The 22,365-nt window shown below is 38.7% G+C and overlaps 1 protein-coding gene across 3 annotated transcripts in view; it reads left to right on the forward strand.

Moving 5' to 3' along the window:
• HMG20A (high mobility group 20A) overlaps window positions 1-21,818 on the forward strand; it is a 70,013-nt gene extending 48,195 nt beyond the window's left edge. For all 3 annotated transcript variants that reach the window (XM_008015754.3, XM_038010223.2, XM_008015755.3), the window contains 8 exons: window positions 534-681; window positions 3,343-3,555; window positions 7,127-7,259; window positions 8,008-8,039; window positions 13,763-13,838; window positions 14,546-14,761; window positions 15,426-15,568; window positions 19,217-21,818. In XM_008015754.3, coding sequence (XP_008013945.1) covers window positions 534-681; window positions 3,343-3,555; window positions 7,127-7,259; window positions 8,008-8,039; window positions 13,763-13,838; window positions 14,546-14,761; window positions 15,426-15,562 — 955 coding nt within the window. In that variant the 3' untranslated portion in view covers window positions 15,563-15,568; window positions 19,217-21,818. The remainder of the gene's footprint in view (window positions 1-533; window positions 682-3,342; window positions 3,556-7,126; window positions 7,260-8,007; window positions 8,040-13,762; window positions 13,839-14,545; window positions 14,762-15,425; window positions 15,569-19,216) is intronic.
• The last annotated feature ends 547 nt before the right edge of the window (window positions 21,819-22,365 follow it).

Genomic DNA, 22,365 nt, shown 5'->3' on the forward strand with positions numbered 1-22,365 from the left:
ACTGAACTTGATATTGTTCTTAGATGATCTGATTGTCAGTAAACGCTATAATCCAAGAAGAAATAGCCAATGAAACGTACCATTAAGAGATTTTTTCTTACACCCTTTAAGAACTCTTTTGTGATAGTTGGCAAACTGCCTCTACAACTCCCATTGCTATTCACTTTTTTTGTTAATATGTTTTCCCTTTACATTGGAGATACATGAATGGTAGCATGTAAAAGTCAGATTCTACTGCATATTCAGAACTAAAACATGAAGTCTGTGTTTAGAGGAGATCATCTTTTTGAAGAAGATTATAGTTGTTTTTGGTAGGAGATGTCTTCATGGAACTGACCTGGCTTAATCAAACACTGAAACCAGTTTTTTAAAACACCCTGTGACTTCTGTGAAGACATTGTTTACATTTATACAGATTACTGGGGGAATTAATTCAAGGACTGGCATGTGCTTTTGCTGGCAGGGAAATTTATCTAGAACCTTAGTAAACAGGTGGAGTTTTTGTGTTGTTGATACTTCTGCCTATTATTTAGGTTAAATCACCCAGAGGTTCCATACAGTAGTGGCGCCACATCATCCACCAACAATCCAGAATTTGTGGAGGATCTCTCCCAAGGTCAGTTGCTTCAGAGTGAGTCTTCAAATGCAGCAGAAGGCAATGAACAGAGGCATGAAGATGAGGTAAGCTGAAGTATCTCCTTCTGTTCCTATCCTCTGAAACTTCTGAAGAAGCAGTCACAAGGAAGGTGTGTTGATCAAGGTGTTGATCATCTAACCTTCTTATATTCTTAGACTGATACCTGCAAAATTTTCTGTTTTCTATTTCTTGTTTTATACAGAACCATATTAATAATTTTAATGGCATAGACAGGTAGACTCTTCTTTCCCTGTTCCCTAAGAAATACCTACCTCATATTAGATGTTCAACAAATACTTGTTGAATGAGTGAATGATTTAATCATTAATAAGTAAGTAATGAGAAGTGTACATGCCCTTACTCAAGGCCACACTCTGCTCACCAAGCCCTGCTGCCTGGAGCCCTATGTGCCCAAAGGATTCATACTACTTACCACATCCTTCACCCTCCCATAGGGAGTACCTTTCCCTAACTCACACAAAGGCATATGAGCCTGGGCAGTCATGCCCTTGTTGGACTTTCAGTGTTTCTTACAAATAACTGATTACATTGTCAGTGTTTTAAGGCACTCTTTTTTTTTTTTTTTTTTTTTTTTAGCCAATAAAGAGTGCCACCATTGATTTTTGTCTTTTTTCTTATTTTAAAAAAGCTGGCCGGGCCTGGTGGCTCATGCCTGTAATCCTAGCACTTTGGGAGGCCAAGGCGTGCGGATTACCTGAGGTCAGGAGTTCAAAACCAGCCTGGCCAACATGGTGAAACCGCATCTCTACTAAAAAATACAAAAAATTAGCCAGTGCAGTGATAGGTGCCTGTAATTCCAGCTACTTGGGAGGCTGAGGCAGGAGAATCTCTTGAACCTGGAGGTAGAGGTTGCAGTGAGCCAAGATACTGCACTCCAGCCTGGGCCACAGAGTGAGACTTTGTCTCAAACAAAAAAAAAAATTAATTTTTTATCTCTCCTATTGGCATTTTAAAAGATTATAATGAATGCTTAAAGCTTCTTAAATACCTTAAACCCAAATTGTTTTTTTTGAGATGGAGCCTTATTCTGTTGCCCAGGCTAGAGTGCAGTGGCACAATTTCAGCTTGCTGCAAACTCTGCCTTCCCAGGTTCAAGCTATTCTCCTGCCTCAGCTTCCCAAGTATCTGGGATTACAGGCGCATGCCATCATGCCTGGGCAATTTTGTATTTTTAGTGGAGATGGAGTTTCCCCATGTTGACCAGGCTGGTCTCGAAATTCTGACCTCAAGTGATCCGCCTGCCTTGGCCCTCCAAGTGCTGGGTTTACAGGTGCGAACCACCGTGCCAGCCCATAGTAACTTTAATGTAACTAGGTAAAAAAAAAAAAACAAACTAATACCAAATACATAATTTGCCCAATGGTGAATTATCATACCATTTTATTTTATATACATTTGGAGGAGTAGAGTACTACAGTTAGTATTTAGATATTTTTGTCCTTGTTTATTTATCTTTTTCCTGTCTGAAATAAGAATTATTGTTTCCATGAAACATTAACTGATAGGGCTGTGTGTATTTGTAAAATTATGAAGTAAAAATATGGTGTACCTTACATCTTATTTAAAGGGCCAAGAAAAAGGGCTCTGGTGAAACATCAGTGGTACCTCAGTCCTTTTCGTTTCTTTAGTTTTTTTCAGAGGTGATTCAATCTTTTATTTTAACTGGTAACTCAACATATAAAGACCTCTGACTACGAAATGTACATCTAGGCTGGGTGCAGAGGCTCATGCCTATAATCCCAGCACTTTGGGAGGCTGAGGTGGTTGGATCACCTGAGGTCAGCAGTTCAAGACTAGCCTGATCAACACGACAAAACGTCATCTCTGTTGAAAATACAAAAATTAGCTGAGTGTGGTGGTGCATGCCTGTAATCCCAGCTACTTGGGAGACTAAGGCAAGAGAAACGCTTGAACCTGGGAGGCAGAGGTTGCAGTGAGCCGAGATAGCACCATTGCACTCTATCCTGGGCAAGAAGAGCAAAATTCTACCTCAAAAAAAAAAAAAAAAAATTAAATATACATCTAAAGGAACAAATTGTCAAGCCAAAGACCTCATCTTCATTTCAGATATACTTACTGAAATTTTTCTGAGACTTAGATATTAATGTAATATTCCATTTGCTATCTGCTATGGGAAATAAGCTAGTCTTTGAAAGTTACCAATGAGCAACTCCCTTTGTGAGTTATTTTTAATCTCTGCTACAACTTGTTTCTTCCTTTGCCTGGTGCGTGTGACACCATCTCACTCTGATCTGACAACGTCTGCCTCTCTACCACAATGCTGCATGTGCTGCTGTATTTCCCGTTTGGACACTCTCCTGTCAGGAATCAGGACCTGACAGTTGTCTGTGGGACAGTCATATGCATATGAAGGTCAAAGCTGAGTGATCATGGCACCTTTTATTCTCATACATTGTGATTAGCACAAAAATAGCCCTTTAATGCAAGATTTTGTAGTGTGGTACGTAAAAGAGTTTGCAAGTGAAGCATTTGGAGTTCCTCGAAAATTGCATTGCTGTCATTTATAATATCTACAACAGATATGGAGAGCTTTGAAGATCGAGGGCCATATTGCAACTCTTAATCCTGTTTTGTTTGTTGTTGTTTATTTTTGTTGTTGTTGGGTTATTTTGGGAGATGGTTGTTGTTTGGTTTTTGGTTTTTTATTTTGTTTTGTTTTGTAGCAACGAAGTAAACGAGGAGGTTGGTCCAAAGGAAGAAAGAGGAAGAAACCTCTTCGAGACAGCAATGCACCTAAATCCCCTCTTACAGGATATGTTCGGTTCATGAATGAGCGTCGAGAACAGCTTCGAGCAAAGAGACCAGAAGTCCCATTTCCAGAAATCACAAGGATGTTAGGCAATGAATGGAGTAAACTGCCTCCTGAGGAAAAACAGGTAATTGTTCTTATTCCTGACTCTTTGTTTGGTTTTGATTATATCTCAGAAATAACTTCCAAAAGAAAAGCAAAGAGGATGGACAGTTGATTATGCAATTTTGTCACAGTGCCTAGGAGACCAGAAAAGCAGGGTCCATCATAGCAGTTTTCTCTAACTTAGTGATTTTTAAACTATTTGTTCGAGGGGTGTGAGCAGGGAAGGAGTCTAGGACTCCCCTCAATCAAAGCAGCACCACTTTTTATGCGCTGAGGTCACATAAGATTTTTGTAAGTGGTTCAGTATTAAGAAATCTACCAATAAAATATATTCCACCAAGTTAAATGAAAAGTTGTGAATTAAATGAGAAAAAGTCACTTGACACAATTCTGCAGTTCACATAAGATTTTTAAGAAAAAAATGTTACTGCTTTAATACATTTTTTTAAACTAGAGTTCTGGCAAATTAACTTGCTATTGAAAATAAAGCAAGAACAACTTGAATTCTTTCTCCTCTAAGACAGAAACTAACCTGATTGGCAAACTGAAATGAATCCATTTGTTAGAGATTCGAGAGGAATTAAGGACAAGATAGCCATGAGCTGGTTGAAATACCACTAAAGCTGAGCAATGGTCATGATTGTGGGAGTTGCTTTAGGTTAAAAGTTCCCAGCATTCCCAGCATCTGAAAGATATCTATGTTTCTTTTATGTCTTAAACTCTTTTATGACTTACACTTTTTAGAAAGGATTCCAGACACACTAAAACCAAATTGAAAAATACTCTCCTGGGAATTAATTGACTTCAGAAATTTTCAAAGAGATCAGATTCAGTTGCAACTTTTGAAGCTCTGTGTTAGTAGTAGCAAGCTAGTAGAAGGCAGTGAATATTATCCATTGTTTTGGCACTACTGTAGAAAAGGATAGTGGGCTGTACATACTATGTTATTCTTTTCTTTTTTATTTTTCTTTATTTTAAAATTAATGTGTGCTCATTATTTAGATCCTTTTCAGAGAATACAGAAGTGTATAAACAAAAATGTAAAAATAACAGTGGTTATTTCTTGGGATAACCACTATTACGTAGGACAAAGGTTTTGTGTTTGTTTTTGTTTTATTAACTTTTTTGTGGAAATAATTTCAAATGTACAAAAAGTTACAAACATAAAAATAGTACAAAGAACATCCAAACGCTCTTTGCCCAGATTCACCTATTGTTAACACATTTTATTCCATTTCTCCATTTGCATATGCACTTATAATATGCTCAGTCTTTCTTACACTTTTGCATGCTCAGTCTTTCTCTCTCTCTCTCACTCTCACACACACACACTTGCATGTGTACACCCAGACACACAAAATTTTGTTTTAATCATTGAGGATAAATTATATACATGGTAGCCCTTTACCCCCAGAATATTTCAGTGTTTATTTCAAAGAATATTTTCTTATATAACCATACTATAGTCATCAATTTCATAATATTTCATTAACAATACTTTAATCTGTCATCCATATGTTGACCTAACCTCATTTCTTTATAACATTTTTCCCTTCCAGAACAGGTTCCAGTCTAGGGTCAGGTTTTGTATTTAGTAGTCAAGTTTCTTTAGCTTAAACTGGGATATTTCCATAGTCTTTCTTTTTCTTTTATAACATTGATATTTTTTAAAAATACAGTTCCCTTCTGCTTCCCCCGCTTCTTTTACCTTTAACAGAACATTGCTCATTGTGTATTTTTCAGATGTTTCCTCGTGATTAGATTGAGGTTACGCATTCTTGGTGGAATGACTTGCATAGGCGGTATATCACTTATGCAGGCACACAATGTCCTTTTGTTTCTCACTAGTAATATTAATTTTGCTTACCTGGTACATGATTTAAATTCTCCTTTGTCATTAGTAATCTATGGGGAGACAATTTAAGGACATGCAAATAGTGTGTTCTACATCAACATTTTCCCCTAGATTTAGCATCCATTGATTATTTTTGCCTGGTTTAATCTTTATCATTATGGTTACAACGTGATGATTTTTCCAACTCCAGCACTCCCTTCACATTTACCAGTTAGCCTTCAGCATTCTAATCTAAGCAAGATCTCGGCTTACTGCAACCTTGAGCTCCTGGGCTCAAGCACCCCTCCCACCTCAGCCTCCTGAGTAGCACATACCACCAAACCTGGCTAATTATTTTATGTTTTGTAGAGACGGGATCTCACTTTGTTGCCCAGCCTGGACTCAAACATTGGGGCTCAAGCACTCCTCTTGCCTCAGCCTCCCAACATCCTTTGATTACAGATATGAGCCACCATGCCCGATCCCCTACCCCCATTTATTTATTTGTTTGTTTGTTTGTTTTTTGAGATGGAGTCTTGCTCTGTCGCCCAAGCTGGAGTGCAGTGGCACAATCTCAGCTCATTGCACCCTCCACCTCCCAGATTCAAGTGATTCTCTAGCCTCAGCTTCCCACATAGCTGGGACTACAGTCGTGCACCAGCACGCACGCCCAGCTAATTTTTGTATTTTTAGTAGAGATGGGGTTTCAGCATGTTGACCAGGCTGGTCTCGAACTCCTGACCTCAAGTGATCCACCCACCTCGGCCTCCCAAAGTGTTGGGATTATAGGTGTGAGCCACCATGCTCCTACCCCCATGTATACCCCCATTTATTGTATTTGTATGGTAACAAATCATTGGTATTATGTCTATTATAAATCATACTAATAATCGTATGAAGTTTTTTCTACTAGTTTATATTTTATTACTATACTTAATTATTTTGATGATTAAATTGTACCAGATTTGGCCAGTTAGGTATCCCCTACATCTGGCTCTTATGTGGGACAAGGTGTTTAACATAATTTCTGAGTGTGTTTTCCATTCATTTAGAAGCAGTATTTTTATACTTTCTTATGCTTCCTTTTGCTGAATGAAAAGGGCAAAGCATTAAACAAAATAATCCTGGTAGAGCAATGAACTTTGTTTAAATAATTAATAGCACAAAGCAATCAAAGCATGTAGATATAGGTTCTCTCAGAGTAGTCCATTTTTAGGTCCATAGGATGAGGTCATTATTTTTATGTTCTTTGTGTCTCCTAGCTTCATTGCTCCAATCTTCTGGCTCTTAAAGGGCCAATTGATGTATGACATCATCCCCTCAAAATGGGCTGGAGACAGCAAAACAAAGTAATATTCTATTCCTTCCCCTGGGAAGACTAAGTGTGCCTATGTGGTGTGCAGATCTCATGAGGATGACTCTAGTGGCCATGTAGAGTTCTGTCTATAGAGTTAGAAGAATAACTCTAATCATCTTCATGAATTTTTTATAAGAATGATCTCAATAGAACTTGTCTTCATTAGGTTAGAAAAGGCAATAAATAGTCTAAAAACTCATAATGACCTATTTCTTTTATAATGGAGAGGTTATATTTTATTCTATTCATACAACTCTTATTTTTCTGATTCTTTTTTAAGGCATATTCCCTATATTCTTTTCTTCCCATGTTCTAATTGTCCCATTTTCTTCAAATAGGTAGTTTAATTTTATTTAAATAAGATCTCATTTTCTTGAAAATAATTCTGTGTTTCTTTCCTAGCGCTACCTTGATGAAGCAGACAGAGATAAAGAGCGCTACATGAAGGAACTGGAACAGTATCAGAAAACTGAGGCCTACAAGGTCTTCAGTAGGAAAACCCAGGACCGTCAGAAAGGCAAATCTCATAGGCAAGGTATCAAAACCAGAACCAAATGTATTTGTAATTTGTTGTGGGTGATGGAGTGTCATAAAGCCAACTGTTAAGAGTGGTAACTAGAAAAGACGTGTTTCTGTTTTCTCTCCACTATCCAGTATTCACTTACAAGCATTATTTTGGAATTTTATTAAAATCACATTGCTCTCATTTAGAAATTTCAACTGGGTTTCCATGTCTTATCGATGATTTTGGCTTGTCCTCCAAGACCCCTGTTAGTTGCCTGCCTGCCCTTTTCCTGATTCCCAGTTTAGGCATTTCTCTGCCTATAAGCAAACCTATCTACAAAATTATATCAGTGACAGTAACTTGCCTTTAACACTTCTAAGACTTTCATGTGTCATTTTTGAAGCACCATCCACAACTAGTCTGTTTTTCCTTAGCCATCACATCTCTCTACTTGGGCATCTGGCCTGCTAAAATTATAGATGTTGTACAAGTAGTCCTTGGTTTGTGTCTTCTGTCTACTCTTCCACCCTGTTCTCCCTAAAGTTAAAAACTGTGTCTGCTGTTTCTCTTATGCCTAATTATGAATTCTAATTCTGTAGGTATGGGGTTCCCTTACTTTTGTTGGCTGACCGATTAATAAAGCCTTAAGGAAAAATATAATATGTTATGAGAATCTACATATACCAGCAGGTTTTATAGTTTGGCACAGTCATACACTTCGATTTGGTTATTGCTTTCTTTTTAAATGTAATTTTCTCTTATTCTTTTATATTTTTAGATGCAGCCCGGCAGGCCACTCATGATCATGAGGTAATTAGCCATCTGTCAACATACCACATATATGTATTTATAATAATGTTGCTTTTCGAAATGCTACTGGATTTTTTTTTTTAATGAATGCAGAGTATTTCCTATATCATAATTCAGATTAAATGAGATACTTTAGCTTGGGGGTTCTTAGCATATGGCAGACACTTACGTTGTATGTCTGTCATTGAACTACAGCCCCTAACCTCAGTCCTTTCCTGTGATCTAAGAATTTTATTGGCTTTAAATGCCAAAGATGGCTGGAATTTGGAATGAAGTATAGAAATCAGGGCTAGCTGAAAGCTATAACTTGACCATAGTTTATCATCACCACATACTTTAATCTGACTCTCAGAAAAGTTGTTATTTAAAGAATCCAGCATTTGCTTAAAATGAACTGTTCAGCTACAATGTCGATAGAGCACAAACACCAGTATCTCATTTTTTTGTTTGTTTTGTTTTGTTTTGTTTTTGAGATAGAGTCTCACTCTGTTGCCCAGGCTGGAGTGCAGTGGCACAATCTCGGCTCACTGCAACCTCTGCCTCCCAGGTTCAAGTGATTCTCCTGCGTCAGCCTCCCAAGTAGCTGGGACTACAGGCTCGTGCCACCACACCCGGCTAATTTTTTTGCATTTTTAGTAGAGACAGGGTTTCACCATATTAGCCAGGATGGTCTCGATCTCCTGACCTCGTGATCCACCTGCCTTGGCCTTCCAAAGTGATGGGATTACAAGCATGAGCCACCATGCCCTGCCCAGTGTCTCAGTTCTTACACCTCCTTTTCTATTCCCTCACTTCACTAGCACGTGTTTGTGTACTGGCTTCTTTCCTCCCACTTGGTTCAGCCCCATTGATAGGATTTAGGCCTATGTTTCTGTGTGTATGGGATTTAGGTGTGTGTGTTATTTCAAATTATGTTTCCTCCTTCAAACTTTTGTTTCCTCCAACTTCCTTTAACCTTCATGGCTCTCTATACTTCTCTTATGTGCTTAGCTGATCTGACCTAGGGGTTTTGAGGTAATTCAAGGGCTCACACTCTTTGGTTGTAATCTCTTTGCGGACATGCACAGTCTAGTTTTCATCTTTATATCCAACCCTATACCACCTATCATGATAACATTACCTTGAGAAGGTATTCCATAAGTGATTATTTTTGTACAAGAATCTATTCAAAGTTGACTTGAAATAACTGGGAATTTGAACAAAAAGAATTTTCTGATGTACTATTTTACATGTATTTGTTTTTTTACCAAATCAAGGAAATGTTGGTTACCTTAAAACATAGAGAAAAGATTCAGATGCACAGGTCAAATAGATGTTATTACCATCTATGAACTATAAAGTGAGAAACATAGTAAATATTTGCATTTTATTCTTCAGATAGATCCCATATAAATGTAATTATATATGACATTCTATGCTCTAATTCGGATGAAATGTTACTTTTTTTGCTGGAGAAACTTTGTATGTATTCTTTGTATTTTAAATCATAATAATGTTGCAAACTTTTCATATTAGCAGACATTTGTATAATTACTTCTATCTTTCTTTGCCTGTGTGCCCAGCTATCAATATCATGAAATTTCCGTACTTCTTTTTTTCTCTGTTTTATAGCTTCTCTATCCTTAAGAGTTACCAAAGAGAATTTGGACAGTAATCTGAAACATTAGAGCTCACATTTTCTAGTCAGTCGTCTGAATAGACGTCAATCATCTGACTCATTTCATCACTATGAATTTTGCTGGCCAAACTATATGCGACATTTTTGTCTTCAGTAAACTTGATAGTTGCAGTCAGAAAACATGTAGATTTAGTCTGTATCATAGAACGTGCTGCTGATAATTTGAGAAGTGAAGGTGTTTATTCAGATACATTAGTATAATATGAATTTCTGTAATGTCTGTGATTTGTGAAAAGAAGTGAGTCTCTATGTTTCCCTGTTACAGGATTAGACTAGACACATGTTAAACCAAACAAAAAAAAGGAGTGAGCAGATGGAGAACGAACAGTTGTTTCTTAAAAGGTTATGCAGTAGGTTCTGTAAATCCATGTGTTGGTATGCCCACAGCAGGATAAAGCTCCTTTAGTAAGCGTGTTGACCCAATTAATGTCCCTTACTTTATCCATTTTTATTTTTCACTGAATAATATGTTTCCTAAATTAGATAATTTTAGAACAATTGCAATATAAAAGAACTGATTTGAAAGTTTTAAAACTGTTTTTAAACACTGTTACCCAGTAATTTTCTTACATATAACTTCTTAGTATAATAGAAGTTCAGAAAAATAGAAAGCACTGTGGGTGAAAAGCAGCCACAGAAGGAGCCCATGGAAAGGAGTAATTGAATCAGGACTTTAAAATGACCTAGGTTTTGTGGAGACCTCAGGGTGGGTAAAATGGCTCGAGCAGAGGTATGAGTAAGTTTTTAATAAAAGAGCAAATATCTTGCATTGTCTAAAGACCATAGATCCTAAATACATACTTATTTCCCTTTACTTATCCTATGAGGAGTAAAACACTGAGACTTAGTGATCCTCTCAAGTGACCACCTCATTTTGTCAGTGAGGAAAGTGACTTGCCTAAGACGGTATATAGAATGGAAAGAATTTACCCAGAATCACTTACTGAATTAAATTGGAGGCAGAATTGTGACGGAAACCCAGGCCTTCTGTGTCGTAGTCTAGCATTCTTGACAGCACAGTGCCATGCTGCATAGCATAAACGACACAGTGTTGAAAGTAAAAATGGGCCTGGTTGCCCGAGATGTCAGCAAAATGTGTTGCTAGTTAAGTAAACTATTTGGTTTGTGTATAGTAAAGAAACCTATTGTATTCCTAAATGAAACTTGGATCCCTAAGTCATTGTTACCAAGGCAGGTACTGGAGAGAGCATATTAGAGCTAAAGAAATGCTGACCTGAAAGCCATTCTGCATAGCAGTGGGGCACTTCAGGGTGGTACACAATGTTAAGAGCATTTCCCAAAGTAAAAGGCTCTTGAGAGAAGCACATATCACACTCTTTGAAATTCTGGCCCTGGGCCTAGATCACAGCAAAATAGGTTCAGTTCAAAAGGGCCTCTTTTCTCTTAACCTCCATTCAATATCCAGAATGGAAAACCAAAGTGAAGAATATTCTTGCTCCTCTCAAATCGAAAGCCAGCCCACTAGACCCAAGAGTTAGCTAGTATTACTCTCAAGAAAGTGTCTGTATCTCATGTGAAAACTAAGATAGAAACAATAATTTTGTTTCTCCTTTAATTTATGAGAAATGACAGAATGATACTCAGCCTGAACAAATTAGACCCTTTCAGTGAAAGGGTAATCAAATCCTTATGGTTTTAATCCCTTGAGCTATCCTTGGAGCAGCTTAAGTACACCCAAGCCCCCAGGAGGATCCTCTCCATGCCATGAAATGTCCTCAGTAATGGAAGAGCGCTGATGTTTTTTATTACCACTCTTCCATTAAGTAGAATTTCTCTGTTACCTTTCAGAGACTGAACAGTTTCATTTAATTGCTTTAATGTTTCTTATTTTGTGCTCTAAGAATCTGTACCAAGGGGCAGTGTGTTAATGCACCTATGTGGTGCTGGCCTCTGCCCTTACATAATTAGCTTGGTTTAGACTGCTCTGGCAAAGGAGAGAAAAGATTACCAGTCTGAGGAGAGTCAAGACCTTGGAGAGGGATCTTTGTACCATGGTAATGGGAGCCAAGCGTCTCCACTTTACCCATCTGACTGGCAGATATTGAGACGTATAGCTAGGTAACTGATCTCATGTAACTGCAGTTAAGTTGGAGACTGAATAAGATAGGATGATAATGTCCTAAGTCTTTATGCTAAGTCATCTGTGGACTTATGTTTGTATCTGTTATGCCTTGTGCATGTTGGGATTATGTGTCATAAGTTTCGTTTTCCTGCAGCAGCCCAGTAACAGTTAAAGCATATGGGAAGCCAGCAAATTTGAGAGAAAGCCACTGCAAAATATGGCTAAGATTCCTTCTGGAACCAGCCTTTCTTGTTCATACATTAATTTCCATTGAAATCCCCTAGGAACTGGCTCGAGGTAGAGCTTTGCATGTTGAAACTTGGGACTTTCAATTGATAATTTTATTGTTTATTTTCAAGTTGTTCTGGGAAACTTTGCTTTCTTTTGTTAGGAAGAAAAATACAAAGTAGAAATTAAGTGCTCTGAAATTACATAGCTTTTCAGTGTCTTTCTTGCTCAGCTGCCATTGGCAGGTGGTTCACACAGCCCAGCCCCCTTACTAGGCAGCCACCATTATGAAAACAGGACCTCGGGTGTCAGATTTCCCTCTTAAGCTGTGAACTGCTTAGCTTTTCTACTGGGCACCAAGTCATTTTGGGGTTCAAAGATTTAGAAAACTAGTGGAGGCCGGGCACGGTGGCTCAAGCCTGTAATCCCAGCACTTTGGGAGGCCAAGGCAGGTGGATCACCAGAGGTCAGGAGTTAAGACCAGCCTGGCCAACATGGCGAGACCCCATCTCTACTTAAAAAATACAGAAAATTAGCCAGCCATGGTGGTAGGCACCTGTAATCCCAGCGACTTGAGAGGCTAGGGCAGGAGAATTGCTTGAACCCAAGAGACGGAGGTTGCAGTGAGCTGAGATGGCGCCACTGCACTCCACCGTAGGCAACAGAGAGAGACTCCGTCTCCAGAAAAAAAAGAAAAAAAGCCAGTGGTGACAAGAATAGGAAAGATACATTCTATCTAGCTTTGAACAGTTGTTTATAGGAATGAAATCTAGGTATTATGTTTGCATGTTTTTCATGTTATAAAGGTCCTGGGATCTTAAAATTTCACTAACAGTTTCTTCACTTCTCACCTCCTGCCATTTTACCACCTTTGTTATGGAAAATTTTGAACACTATGCCAAGACACTTAAAATTAATATTCACAATGCTTTCAACTTCAAATTCATTTTAGAAGTGACAGCCAAAGCATCTTGAATTATTGACTTTATTCTTAAAGATCATTGTGGAATATATTTTGCAATGATCTTGTGAGGCTTTTTTACTTTTAATGGCTTATTGGTGAATTAATTTTAGGCTTTGTTACTCTTTTGTATCTCACATAATCCTCTGCTTTCTAATTTTTAGAACCTAGTTATTTCTGATTTCTTGGTCTTGTATGTTTGTTTGTTTGTTTTTCCTGTGTCTAAAGAAAATCTAAAAGACCCCAAAGATAGGCTACCTCTCATAAGTAAATAGAAGTACCAATGGAATATCATAATTATTGCTCGTAGCTGTCAGATTTCTGCTTAAAATTCTTATTGTCCACTCCGCAGATTTATATTGCGTAATCTTAGGGAACATTTTACATGCATAACCAACAAAAGTGACTGAAAAAAAACACTCTTTCTCAATTCCCACTGCAATCACTTTCACAACTGTATACTGTTGACTATTCAAAACACAAGGCTAAGAATTGGCTTCAAATTCTCCATTAGGGAATTTATGTAACGTTGTTTTAAGGTTTCTAATTACACAGTAGTTGTACACCTGAGAGAAGTGAATACTTTACTTGCTTAAGCTCTATGAAAGTTGGATTCCAATGGAAAGATGAATACATTTCCCTCACAGACTCACCTGGACTGATTCCTGCTCACCCTATTCTTTTTTAAAGAAGACGTAATCATTGTCTTCAGGCACTATTATTTAATTTAGCTTCTATTAAGAATTAACTGTTTTGTTCCTCTTGATTCACAGAAAGAAACAGAGGTAAAGGAACGGTCTGTTTTTGACATCCCTATATTTACAGAGGAATTCTTGAACCATAGCAAAGGTGATTACTGAAGTTTCTTTTTGTGTTTCTCAGATTTTTGACAGGGGACTTACTTCTCAGAAGAAATGCATTGCTCAAAAGCAATGGTAGTGTTATCCCTCCTTAGGACTAGTCTAAAGGAAGAAGAACTGCCTCTATTTCACTCTATGGTAAAGGTAGCTGCTCAAAGACCAGTGAAGGAAAGTTAGGCCATTGTTGTCAAAGCTTCTTTGGTCTCTGGATGAAAGGAAATAAATGCAAATCACAAATTCACTTGTCTTCAGACTCTGAGCCTGGAACCCTTTGTACAAATAAAAACTTACATGGGAGTCCAAAATATAAAATAACTAAGAGCAAATCTGATCCCATTGTAGTAAAGATGGGTACCTACAGCTGTGCTTGGCCAGTCTCCCAGGATCCCCCTGCAAAACCCCTCAGGCTTCTCATTGTACAATTTTAAAAAGCAAAAACTACAAAAAAATACTGGGAATTGAAACTGTTGCAATCTTACGTATGAAATGTGACTAACTTTAAGAATTAAAATAGCTCTGGGGAGTCAGGCGTTTCATTGCTGAAATTGCTATCTGGAATGCCATAATGAGAATAGGGAGATGAGGTGGGGTAGCTAAATTAGAGGCAGCTAAGCAGAACTTCCCTGTAAGAGTCATTGGGACTCCTCAGAGACTCCTTCTAGTGCTGCATGTGTTCTGTGGGATGTATGTCCTCAGCTCGGGAGGCAGAGCTCCGCCAGCTTCGCAAATCCAACATGGAGTTTGAGGAGAGGAATGCAGCCCTGCAAAAGCACGTGGAGAGCATGCGCACAGCAGTGGAGAAGCTGGAGGTGGATGTGATCCAGGAGCGGAGCCGCAACACAGTCTTACAGCAGCACCTGGAGACCCTGCGGCAGGTGCTGACCAGCAGCTTTGCCAGCATGCCCTTGCCTGGTAAGTCTTCCTGCCTGAGAACTGTCAGTGACAGGGGTGTGTGTGTTGTGGGGAGCAGGATGCTATTTATGTTAGTACTGGTGTGGAAAGGTTGAAATCTCCTCCAGAGGAAAATTAATTAAAATACATTTTTTCTCCTCTGGATATAAAAGAATGTCAGTATTGGCTAAAATCATCCAATGTTTCAGGCTCTCTGGTCATTCAAATTTTTGTCTATTTATATTTTAATATCTGTTTTCCTCTCTTTTAAGCTTCATTTGCTATTCAGAACACTGGAAACTGAGTAGTAAATCTTGAGGAGAGTGCTTCCTCTTATGTATGTTTGTTTGCTTTGTAGTTTTTGTTTTAACGGGAAGGAGGGGAAAATGAACACTGGTATTTCTTATATACTCTTTCATTTTGAGGATAGTCAGCAGAAAGCTGAGAGAGTCTAACCTTCTGTTACATGCAGCTACTCATATATCCAATCAGCAATTATATAGCCCATCTGTTTGTTTAGAGTATGTGGAGCAATTTATTTCTTTGAGACCTAAAAGTCTGTCCTCTAAAATTAAAAGCATGTCTGTGGAGCAGACCACATTAGAATCACTATTTCTCTGAAATTGTGTTTTATGGTAAAACTGAATAGGGAAGATTTTCTTACTTTATTCTTATCTCACTTCAGGAAGTGGAGAGACACCTACAGTGGACACCATTGACTCATATATGAACAGACTGCACAGTATTATTTTAGCTAATCCCCAAGACAATGAAAACTTCATAGCTACAGTTCGAGAAGTTGTGAACAGACTTGATCGTTAGGGAATGGTGAGTGCTCACTGATAAATATTTATATGCCAGCACATCATCAAAAATAAGATGTCATCAGACTTTATCAGTACTACTAAAACCATGGAATTACGTTGGATGAATGAGTTGGAGACTTGGTTAAGATTCCTGTTGCGTGGTTGTTAAATGTAGTAAATAATATTAGAAAACAGAGTCACTGTAGTCCTAGCTACTTGGGAGGCTTAGGTGGAAGGATTGCTTGAGCCCAGCAGTTCAAGTCCAGAGAGATCATGTCTCTAAAAATAAAATAAAACAGACTCAAGACAGTTTTTTCTCATGCTTGCTTCAGAATGGTTTAATGGGAAGAGCATGGTTTTTGTGGTTTGGCCTCAGTTCTAGCTTTGTCACTTATTAGCTGTATTCTTGGGCATCAGTTTCCCAAAAGGTTTTGAAAAGTGAGTGGGAAACTTAGAGAAAATCATCCCCAAAATAGCACTCAGAACAAAATAAATATAACTTAATTTTTAATCTTCCTTTTCTCTGGAAAGTACTAATGATAATTTAGAAGTAGTCAGTGAGACATTGTATGTATGTGAGCCTACATAAGTAGGAAGCTTTTATATTCGCCACTCAATAACACAGTGACTGTTGTCTCTTAAATGTTGATGTGGACTCACCATACAAACAGGTAACTCCCTGGTTTTGATAGATTAAAAAATAAACTCTTCAGCCGGGTGCAATGGCTCACACCTGTAAGCCTAGCACTTTGGGAGGTCAAGGCAGGCAGATTGCTGGAGCCCAGGAGTTCAAGACCAGTCTGGGCAACATGACAAAACCCTACATCTACAAAAACTACAAAAAATTAGCCACGCATGGTGGCGTGCGCTTGTGGTCCCAGCTACTTGGGAGGCTGAAGTGGGAGGATCACTTGAGCCAAGGAAGTCGAGGCGAGGCTGCAGTGAGCCATTATCACACCACTGCATGCCAGCCTGGGTGATAGAGCAAGATACTGTCTCAAAAATTTTTTTAAATAAAAAATAAATAAATTCTTGGTGGGGCATAGTGGCTCATGCCTGTAGTCCTAGCACTTTGGGAGGTTGAGGCAGGATTGCCTGAGCCCAGGAGTTCAAGACCAGCTTGGACAAAATAGTGAGACCCCTGCTTTTAAAAAAATGAAAAAAATTAGCCGAGCATGATGGCACACACCTGTAGTCCTAGCTACTCAGGAGGCTGAGGCAGGAGGATCACTTAAGCCCAGGAGTTCAGGTTTCAGTAAGTTCGGGTCACACTAGTATATTCTAGCCAGGGTGACAGAGCAAGACTCTGTCTCAAAAAACCATAAAAATATAAAATTCTCAAGCAAAAAAAAGAGGAGAGAGAAAAGTTTTTAAAAAATATATTCAACAAATGAGCAGTAGTATGTATTCCTTTTTTTTTTCCCCCAGAAGGGATCTACATGTACACTTTTTGGTACTAATGGTCATTTCTTAAATGGAATTGCTATTTGTTCATTCAAATTCCTAAAGATGGGATACCCTTTTAGTATGCCATCCCACAAAATTGGCATCCCTTTGCTCTGTTGGTTAAGTTATTCCATACCTGCAGACATAGAAACTGTGTGGAAATTTTAAGATTGGACTCTACAATGAGGTGGCCATATATGGATACTAAAATGAGAGTCAACAGCAGGATATGTTCCTTAGATTGGTCATGGGTTTGAATCTTTATTCATCCTGTGAGTACATGAGCACACTCATATACATAATTTATATTCTGGCTCGGTTTGGACTTTGAGCAACATATGTAAAGATAAATGCCTAGTAGAGACAAAGGCAGAAGTCTTTATACTTGTTGGTGATGCCCTTGGATGGTAACTATACAAGGCAATGCATTGTATTTTAGCCTCAGCCTCTGATGGGGAAAGGATTACCATCCTTCTAGTGAGTAGCCAGATGGAATGGACTGTACTTCTTAGAGATGGCTGGACTCCCTGCAGAATAAAGAAGTGGCATTACTGCTGCTGCTTATGAAGGGAACAGCGTGTAAATCTAGGCCTGGGATTTTCAGGAGCTCATCATCCTTCCCATTTTCGTACAGTGTTTTCAATTAGCACTCTTGTATGCTTGAAAAGTGAGCTGGGAGAAACAGTGTGGAAGATTGTGAAAGAAAACATTAATTGATAACATGGTGTCTCTTCACATCGATATAGGGCAGCTAATTAAGTATTGACCCAAAAGTGGTTTTCCATTTTGAGCACTTTGCCAGTAAGACTCTCTTAAAGCTTTGTTCCTCTCAAGAATATAAACTATATTATTTGTTTTCTGAGGAGTCTGTAAACTTAGAATATTACTATTATCCTTGATTTTAACCTACAAATATTTTGCCCCTGAAAAAATAACTAAAAGTGTGAACTGTTATATTACTACAGATTCTTACAATCTAGCCATGCAAACATAACTAACAATAGATGGTTTCCCACACCCCCCAAAACTGTCAAAGGAAATAATTACAAAGACTGTGATTAATACTGGTTTGGCCTCATTATACAAATATGTACAGACAGCGAGGCTGATGTCCCCAGCACTCATGGTGCAATTAATTACTCTGACAAGAGTTTGGCAAAGGTTTCATCCACTGTCAGGAGCCAGTGAGTGAAGGGAAGCTAATGGTCTACAAGTTTCAGAGGAGCATATTAGAGTTGGAAGGGCCCTTTAGAAATCCAACATTTTATATATGAAGAAACTGAATCCCAGAGAGGAGAAACATCTTGCTTGAAAATATCTGCACAGATGAGTACAGAATCCAAGACTAGAACCACAGATATCTAAACTGTCATTCACTGGGTTTCTAAAACATTGCTCTAAGGAAGAGGTGGATGGGGGAAGGGGAAAGCACTAAAAAGTCCTGAAATAGAGCATTAAGATACATAGGAAGTAAACAGAAAAAAATTACAATCCAGAAATTATAATGTTACAGAGTTTTAGCCCATTTTAAAATTATTTTGATAAATATACAGTGGAAGAATTACCCTATCTGTCACCTTTCTTGTGACTGAGTAGTACCTAGAGACAAGTGGAACTGCGAGGAAGCCATGGGGTTGATTTTAAGTTGAAAGGTGACTACCTTATATAAACTACTAAAATGCATATGTTGCCTGATTTCAATGATAATATTTGGCTGTTTGAGTTTAGGGGAAGAAAATCTTACGTGACTGTATTTTTTTTAATATGAGAAATGTTCTTGATTATATGCACATAATACATCTCTATACATGCAGATATCCTTAGTTAACACTTGAAGAAAATTGGTTTTGATTGACCATACATTCTTCAGACTAAAGTAGGTTACTCATTTTCCCTCCTCAGGTTTGTCCCTGATAGTTGCTTTTCTGTGTTTAGCTGATGATTTTCCTACCTCCCATTGTTGCTGAACTGGAGCAGGGTTATGTTTCTCATTGAAATGTTATGTAAAACATCTCAATGAGGTTGCCTGCTTGCAGCTTTATGAGTTCTTTAATTTACATATACCCTGCACTCACTGTAACACTTATGAAACCAAAGCATTTTTAAAATCCGTAGTGCTAACCCCTTCCAATCAATACTTACTTTCTTGGTGTTATTTTCCTTGTTTGTTTTTGTTTTTGTTCTGGTTTTTTTTGTTTTGTCTTGTTTTCTCCTGATTCCACAGGTCTTAGAGCTCCAAGATGTTCCATAAGTGTTTTTACTTGTAAGGAATGAGAAGCCATCCATGGAAATTTGAACTGAGTGGGGGCGGAGAAAGAGTGCAGATCCCTTTGCTTGTGAAAGAATTTTCAGTGAGTGAAAGGCCATCACCCCAGGAAGCCATATGAGGGCTCAGCAACATGTATATGAGCTTCCTATGGAATTGTCCTTCTGTGAAACTTTGAAGGTATGCAGCCACTCTCCCAGGTCTTCAGGTTCCTACCATTTCCATTTCTGTTAAAGTGGAGCTGCATATCTTCAGCTTACTGGGTGACCCTGATGCTAACATCTGCTGCTGCAGAAAGGAAGACTTCTCACGTTGTAATTTCGCTTAGACCCTTTTATCAGTGGAGCTCCAGTTTTCTTACCTACTTGTCACTTTTTTAAATGCCTCTGGGGGTTATTTTTGCTTTTCTTGGCCCCCACCAATTTATACATCTCCATTTTCTGACCTCTGAACTTTGTTGCTCAGCAAGGTTCTGAAGGAGAGTTTCTTGCATTAGACAGGCCCAGTCTTCTCCCATCATTGCCCTGCTGTGACTCCAAAGAAAGGAGCTTCTTGTTGATAGTGCCATGTGGAGCAAGGCTATGTTTCCTACCCCACATGGTGCTCAGTGGGTACCAGTCTTAGTGTGGCTTTGTGATTGCTGCCCTAAAGGAGAATGCTCTTTCCTTCCTCACTGGTACTGCCTACTGTTTTCTAAGCATTGCTCCTGCACAGACATGGAGTCCCAGCCCCAGCAAGGCTCTTCTGTTCCCATCCATTGACAATGTCTTGTGGAGCATTTTTGCTGAGGAAAAGGTCACTTGTAAACAGAGGAGAAAGGGAAAGAGTACAAAGGGCCAAAGTTTATTGTAAGTGAAAACTGAGGGAATTCCTGTCTTCTTTAGGAGTAATGATTCTTGGATCTAAATAGGTGGAAACATCATTCAAAATAGTCACTTGAGCTCACAAAAAAAGCAAGGAAGAATTCTCATGTCCTTTGTCTTCCTTCTGTAGCCATTAACTGCTGATCCATGTGAAGAAGACAGGCTTCCCTTCCTTCTCCCTCCTTAGTGATTTTTTTCATTTAATAGCATAAGTAAAGAGGACTTTCTGGTTCATTTTTGTTTGTTTGTTTTGTTTTGTTTAGAGATAAGGTCTCGCTGTGTTGCCCAGGCTGGAGTGCAGTAGCTATTCACAGATGCTATCATAACACACTATAGCCTCCAACTCTTGGGCTCAAGCATCATGCCTAGCAATTTCTGGTTCCTTTAACAGCAAAAGGAAAGAGAGGTTCTGATTCTTACCTCAGGGTTTTTTGGTTGTTGCGTTGTTTTTGTTTTTGTTTTGACACTCTAGCACAAGGCTAAAGGTTACAGCTGAGATCTTTGGAACCAAAGCAGAGCCCATTGTCTGGGCACCACACCACTGCAGGCAGGTGGATAGAAGTGTGACCCCTCTCACAATATGCCCGTAAGTCAGAGTGTAGGGCAGAACTCCCTGTCAAGTTGCTACACCATCCTGTCTTCTCAGCATCTCCTTGCCTGTTTTCTTTATTAGTCCAAAGGAAAACAGCAACAAAATCTGTTTTTAAAATGTCTTATGTGAACATACATCAGATATCCATGTGCTGAAACCCACATACCATCACTTGGCAAATTTTTAGAATAAGACCCATTATTATCTATTGCTATAAACCTAGCCAGCTCTCTTGCTCTTCTGTATTTTCCTATTTCCCTGCCATCATCTGTATTTCTGCCGCTTCTCTTAGACTCCTTGTCTGCAAAGTCCAAGCCAGAATTCACTGTCTATGGCAGGACATCCAGAGCCCATTCTGGAGGTTTGTTTCTTCCTTCTGCCAGATGCTTTCTGTCCTCTCTTCCTTCCTCCTCATATTTCTGTTACTCATTTGTGTTCAGTTTTGTGCAGCATTGTTAGCACTGCTTTTGTGACCAGAAAAGGCCATAACGTGGTCCAGGATCATCATTCTCCTGACTCTAGATGGGACACTTGACAGTGACTTGAAACATTTGCATATTCAGGAATACATGAGATCTCAAGAGAGCCTACAGTATGAAATCATTTTCAGAAAATAAGCAGCTTGCTTTTGAAATGCTCTCTTTCCCAGTAGCTACTCACCTGCCTCTGGTGGCTGGGATTCAGATGCCACAAAACTGTCAGTATCTGTAGAGCAGGCCTTTGCCACCTCCTCTCTCCTCTGTGCTCAATGAGGAGGCAGTAAATGAAGTTACAGGCTAGCACAATACCTAATTCATATTGCCCAGTACACCTGTAGATATTACTGTACTTTATGTTCTCAAGAAATAAGCTGTTGCCTGTTCAGTGTTACAGATTTCTTTGTTTCTTTTTAATTAAAACAGAAGGAGCAGCTGAGGAAAGGGAGACAAGGTATTTTATTTCTGACTAATTTTAGAAAAAACTTGTGTACATGTGTTTGGAACTGTTGAAATGCCAAGTTTTCTGTATAAGTGTTTTTGTAATTAAACTTTCAGATTTTCTTTGTTTTTTAAGAAGTTGATATGCTTGTTTGACATTTGTCTCATTAAAACTTTTCTATGTTGAATTCACCTGTTTCAATTTTACTTGCTTTGTAATAAAAAGTCCTACCTCTGGCCGGGCACGGTGGCTCATGCCTGTAATCCCAACACTTTGGAAGGCCGAGGTGGACAGATCACGAGGTTAAGAGATTGAGACCATCCTGGCCAACCTGGTGAAACCCTGACTCTACTAAAAATACAAAAATTAGCTGGGCATGGTGGTACATGCCTGTAGTCCCAGCTACTCGGGAGGCTTAGGCAGGAGAATCGCTTGAACTTGGGAGGCAGAGGTTGCAGTGAGCCGAGATCGCACCACTGCACTCCAGCCTGGCAATAGAACGAGACTCTGTCTCAAAAAAATAAAAAATTTTAAAAGAAGGCCTACTTCTGTTTTTTCCTCTTAAAGACTTTGTCAACTCTACATTAATCATCATGTCTGTTATGCTTTTAAAACAGTAACACATTCGTTTTACTAATTGCTACTTCAAAATGTGTCTTTACCTGTTTGAGAAGTCAGCTCTTTTAGTGTATGCTGTAACAATACAGTGAATTCTAATTCATTTTAATATAGCA

The sequence above is a fragment of the Chlorocebus sabaeus genome, chromosome 26, assembly GCF_047675955.1.
Source record: "Chlorocebus sabaeus isolate Y175 chromosome 26, mChlSab1.0.hap1, whole genome shotgun sequence".
In the NCBI taxonomy this organism is placed as follows: domain Eukaryota; kingdom Metazoa; phylum Chordata; class Mammalia; order Primates; family Cercopithecidae; genus Chlorocebus; species Chlorocebus sabaeus.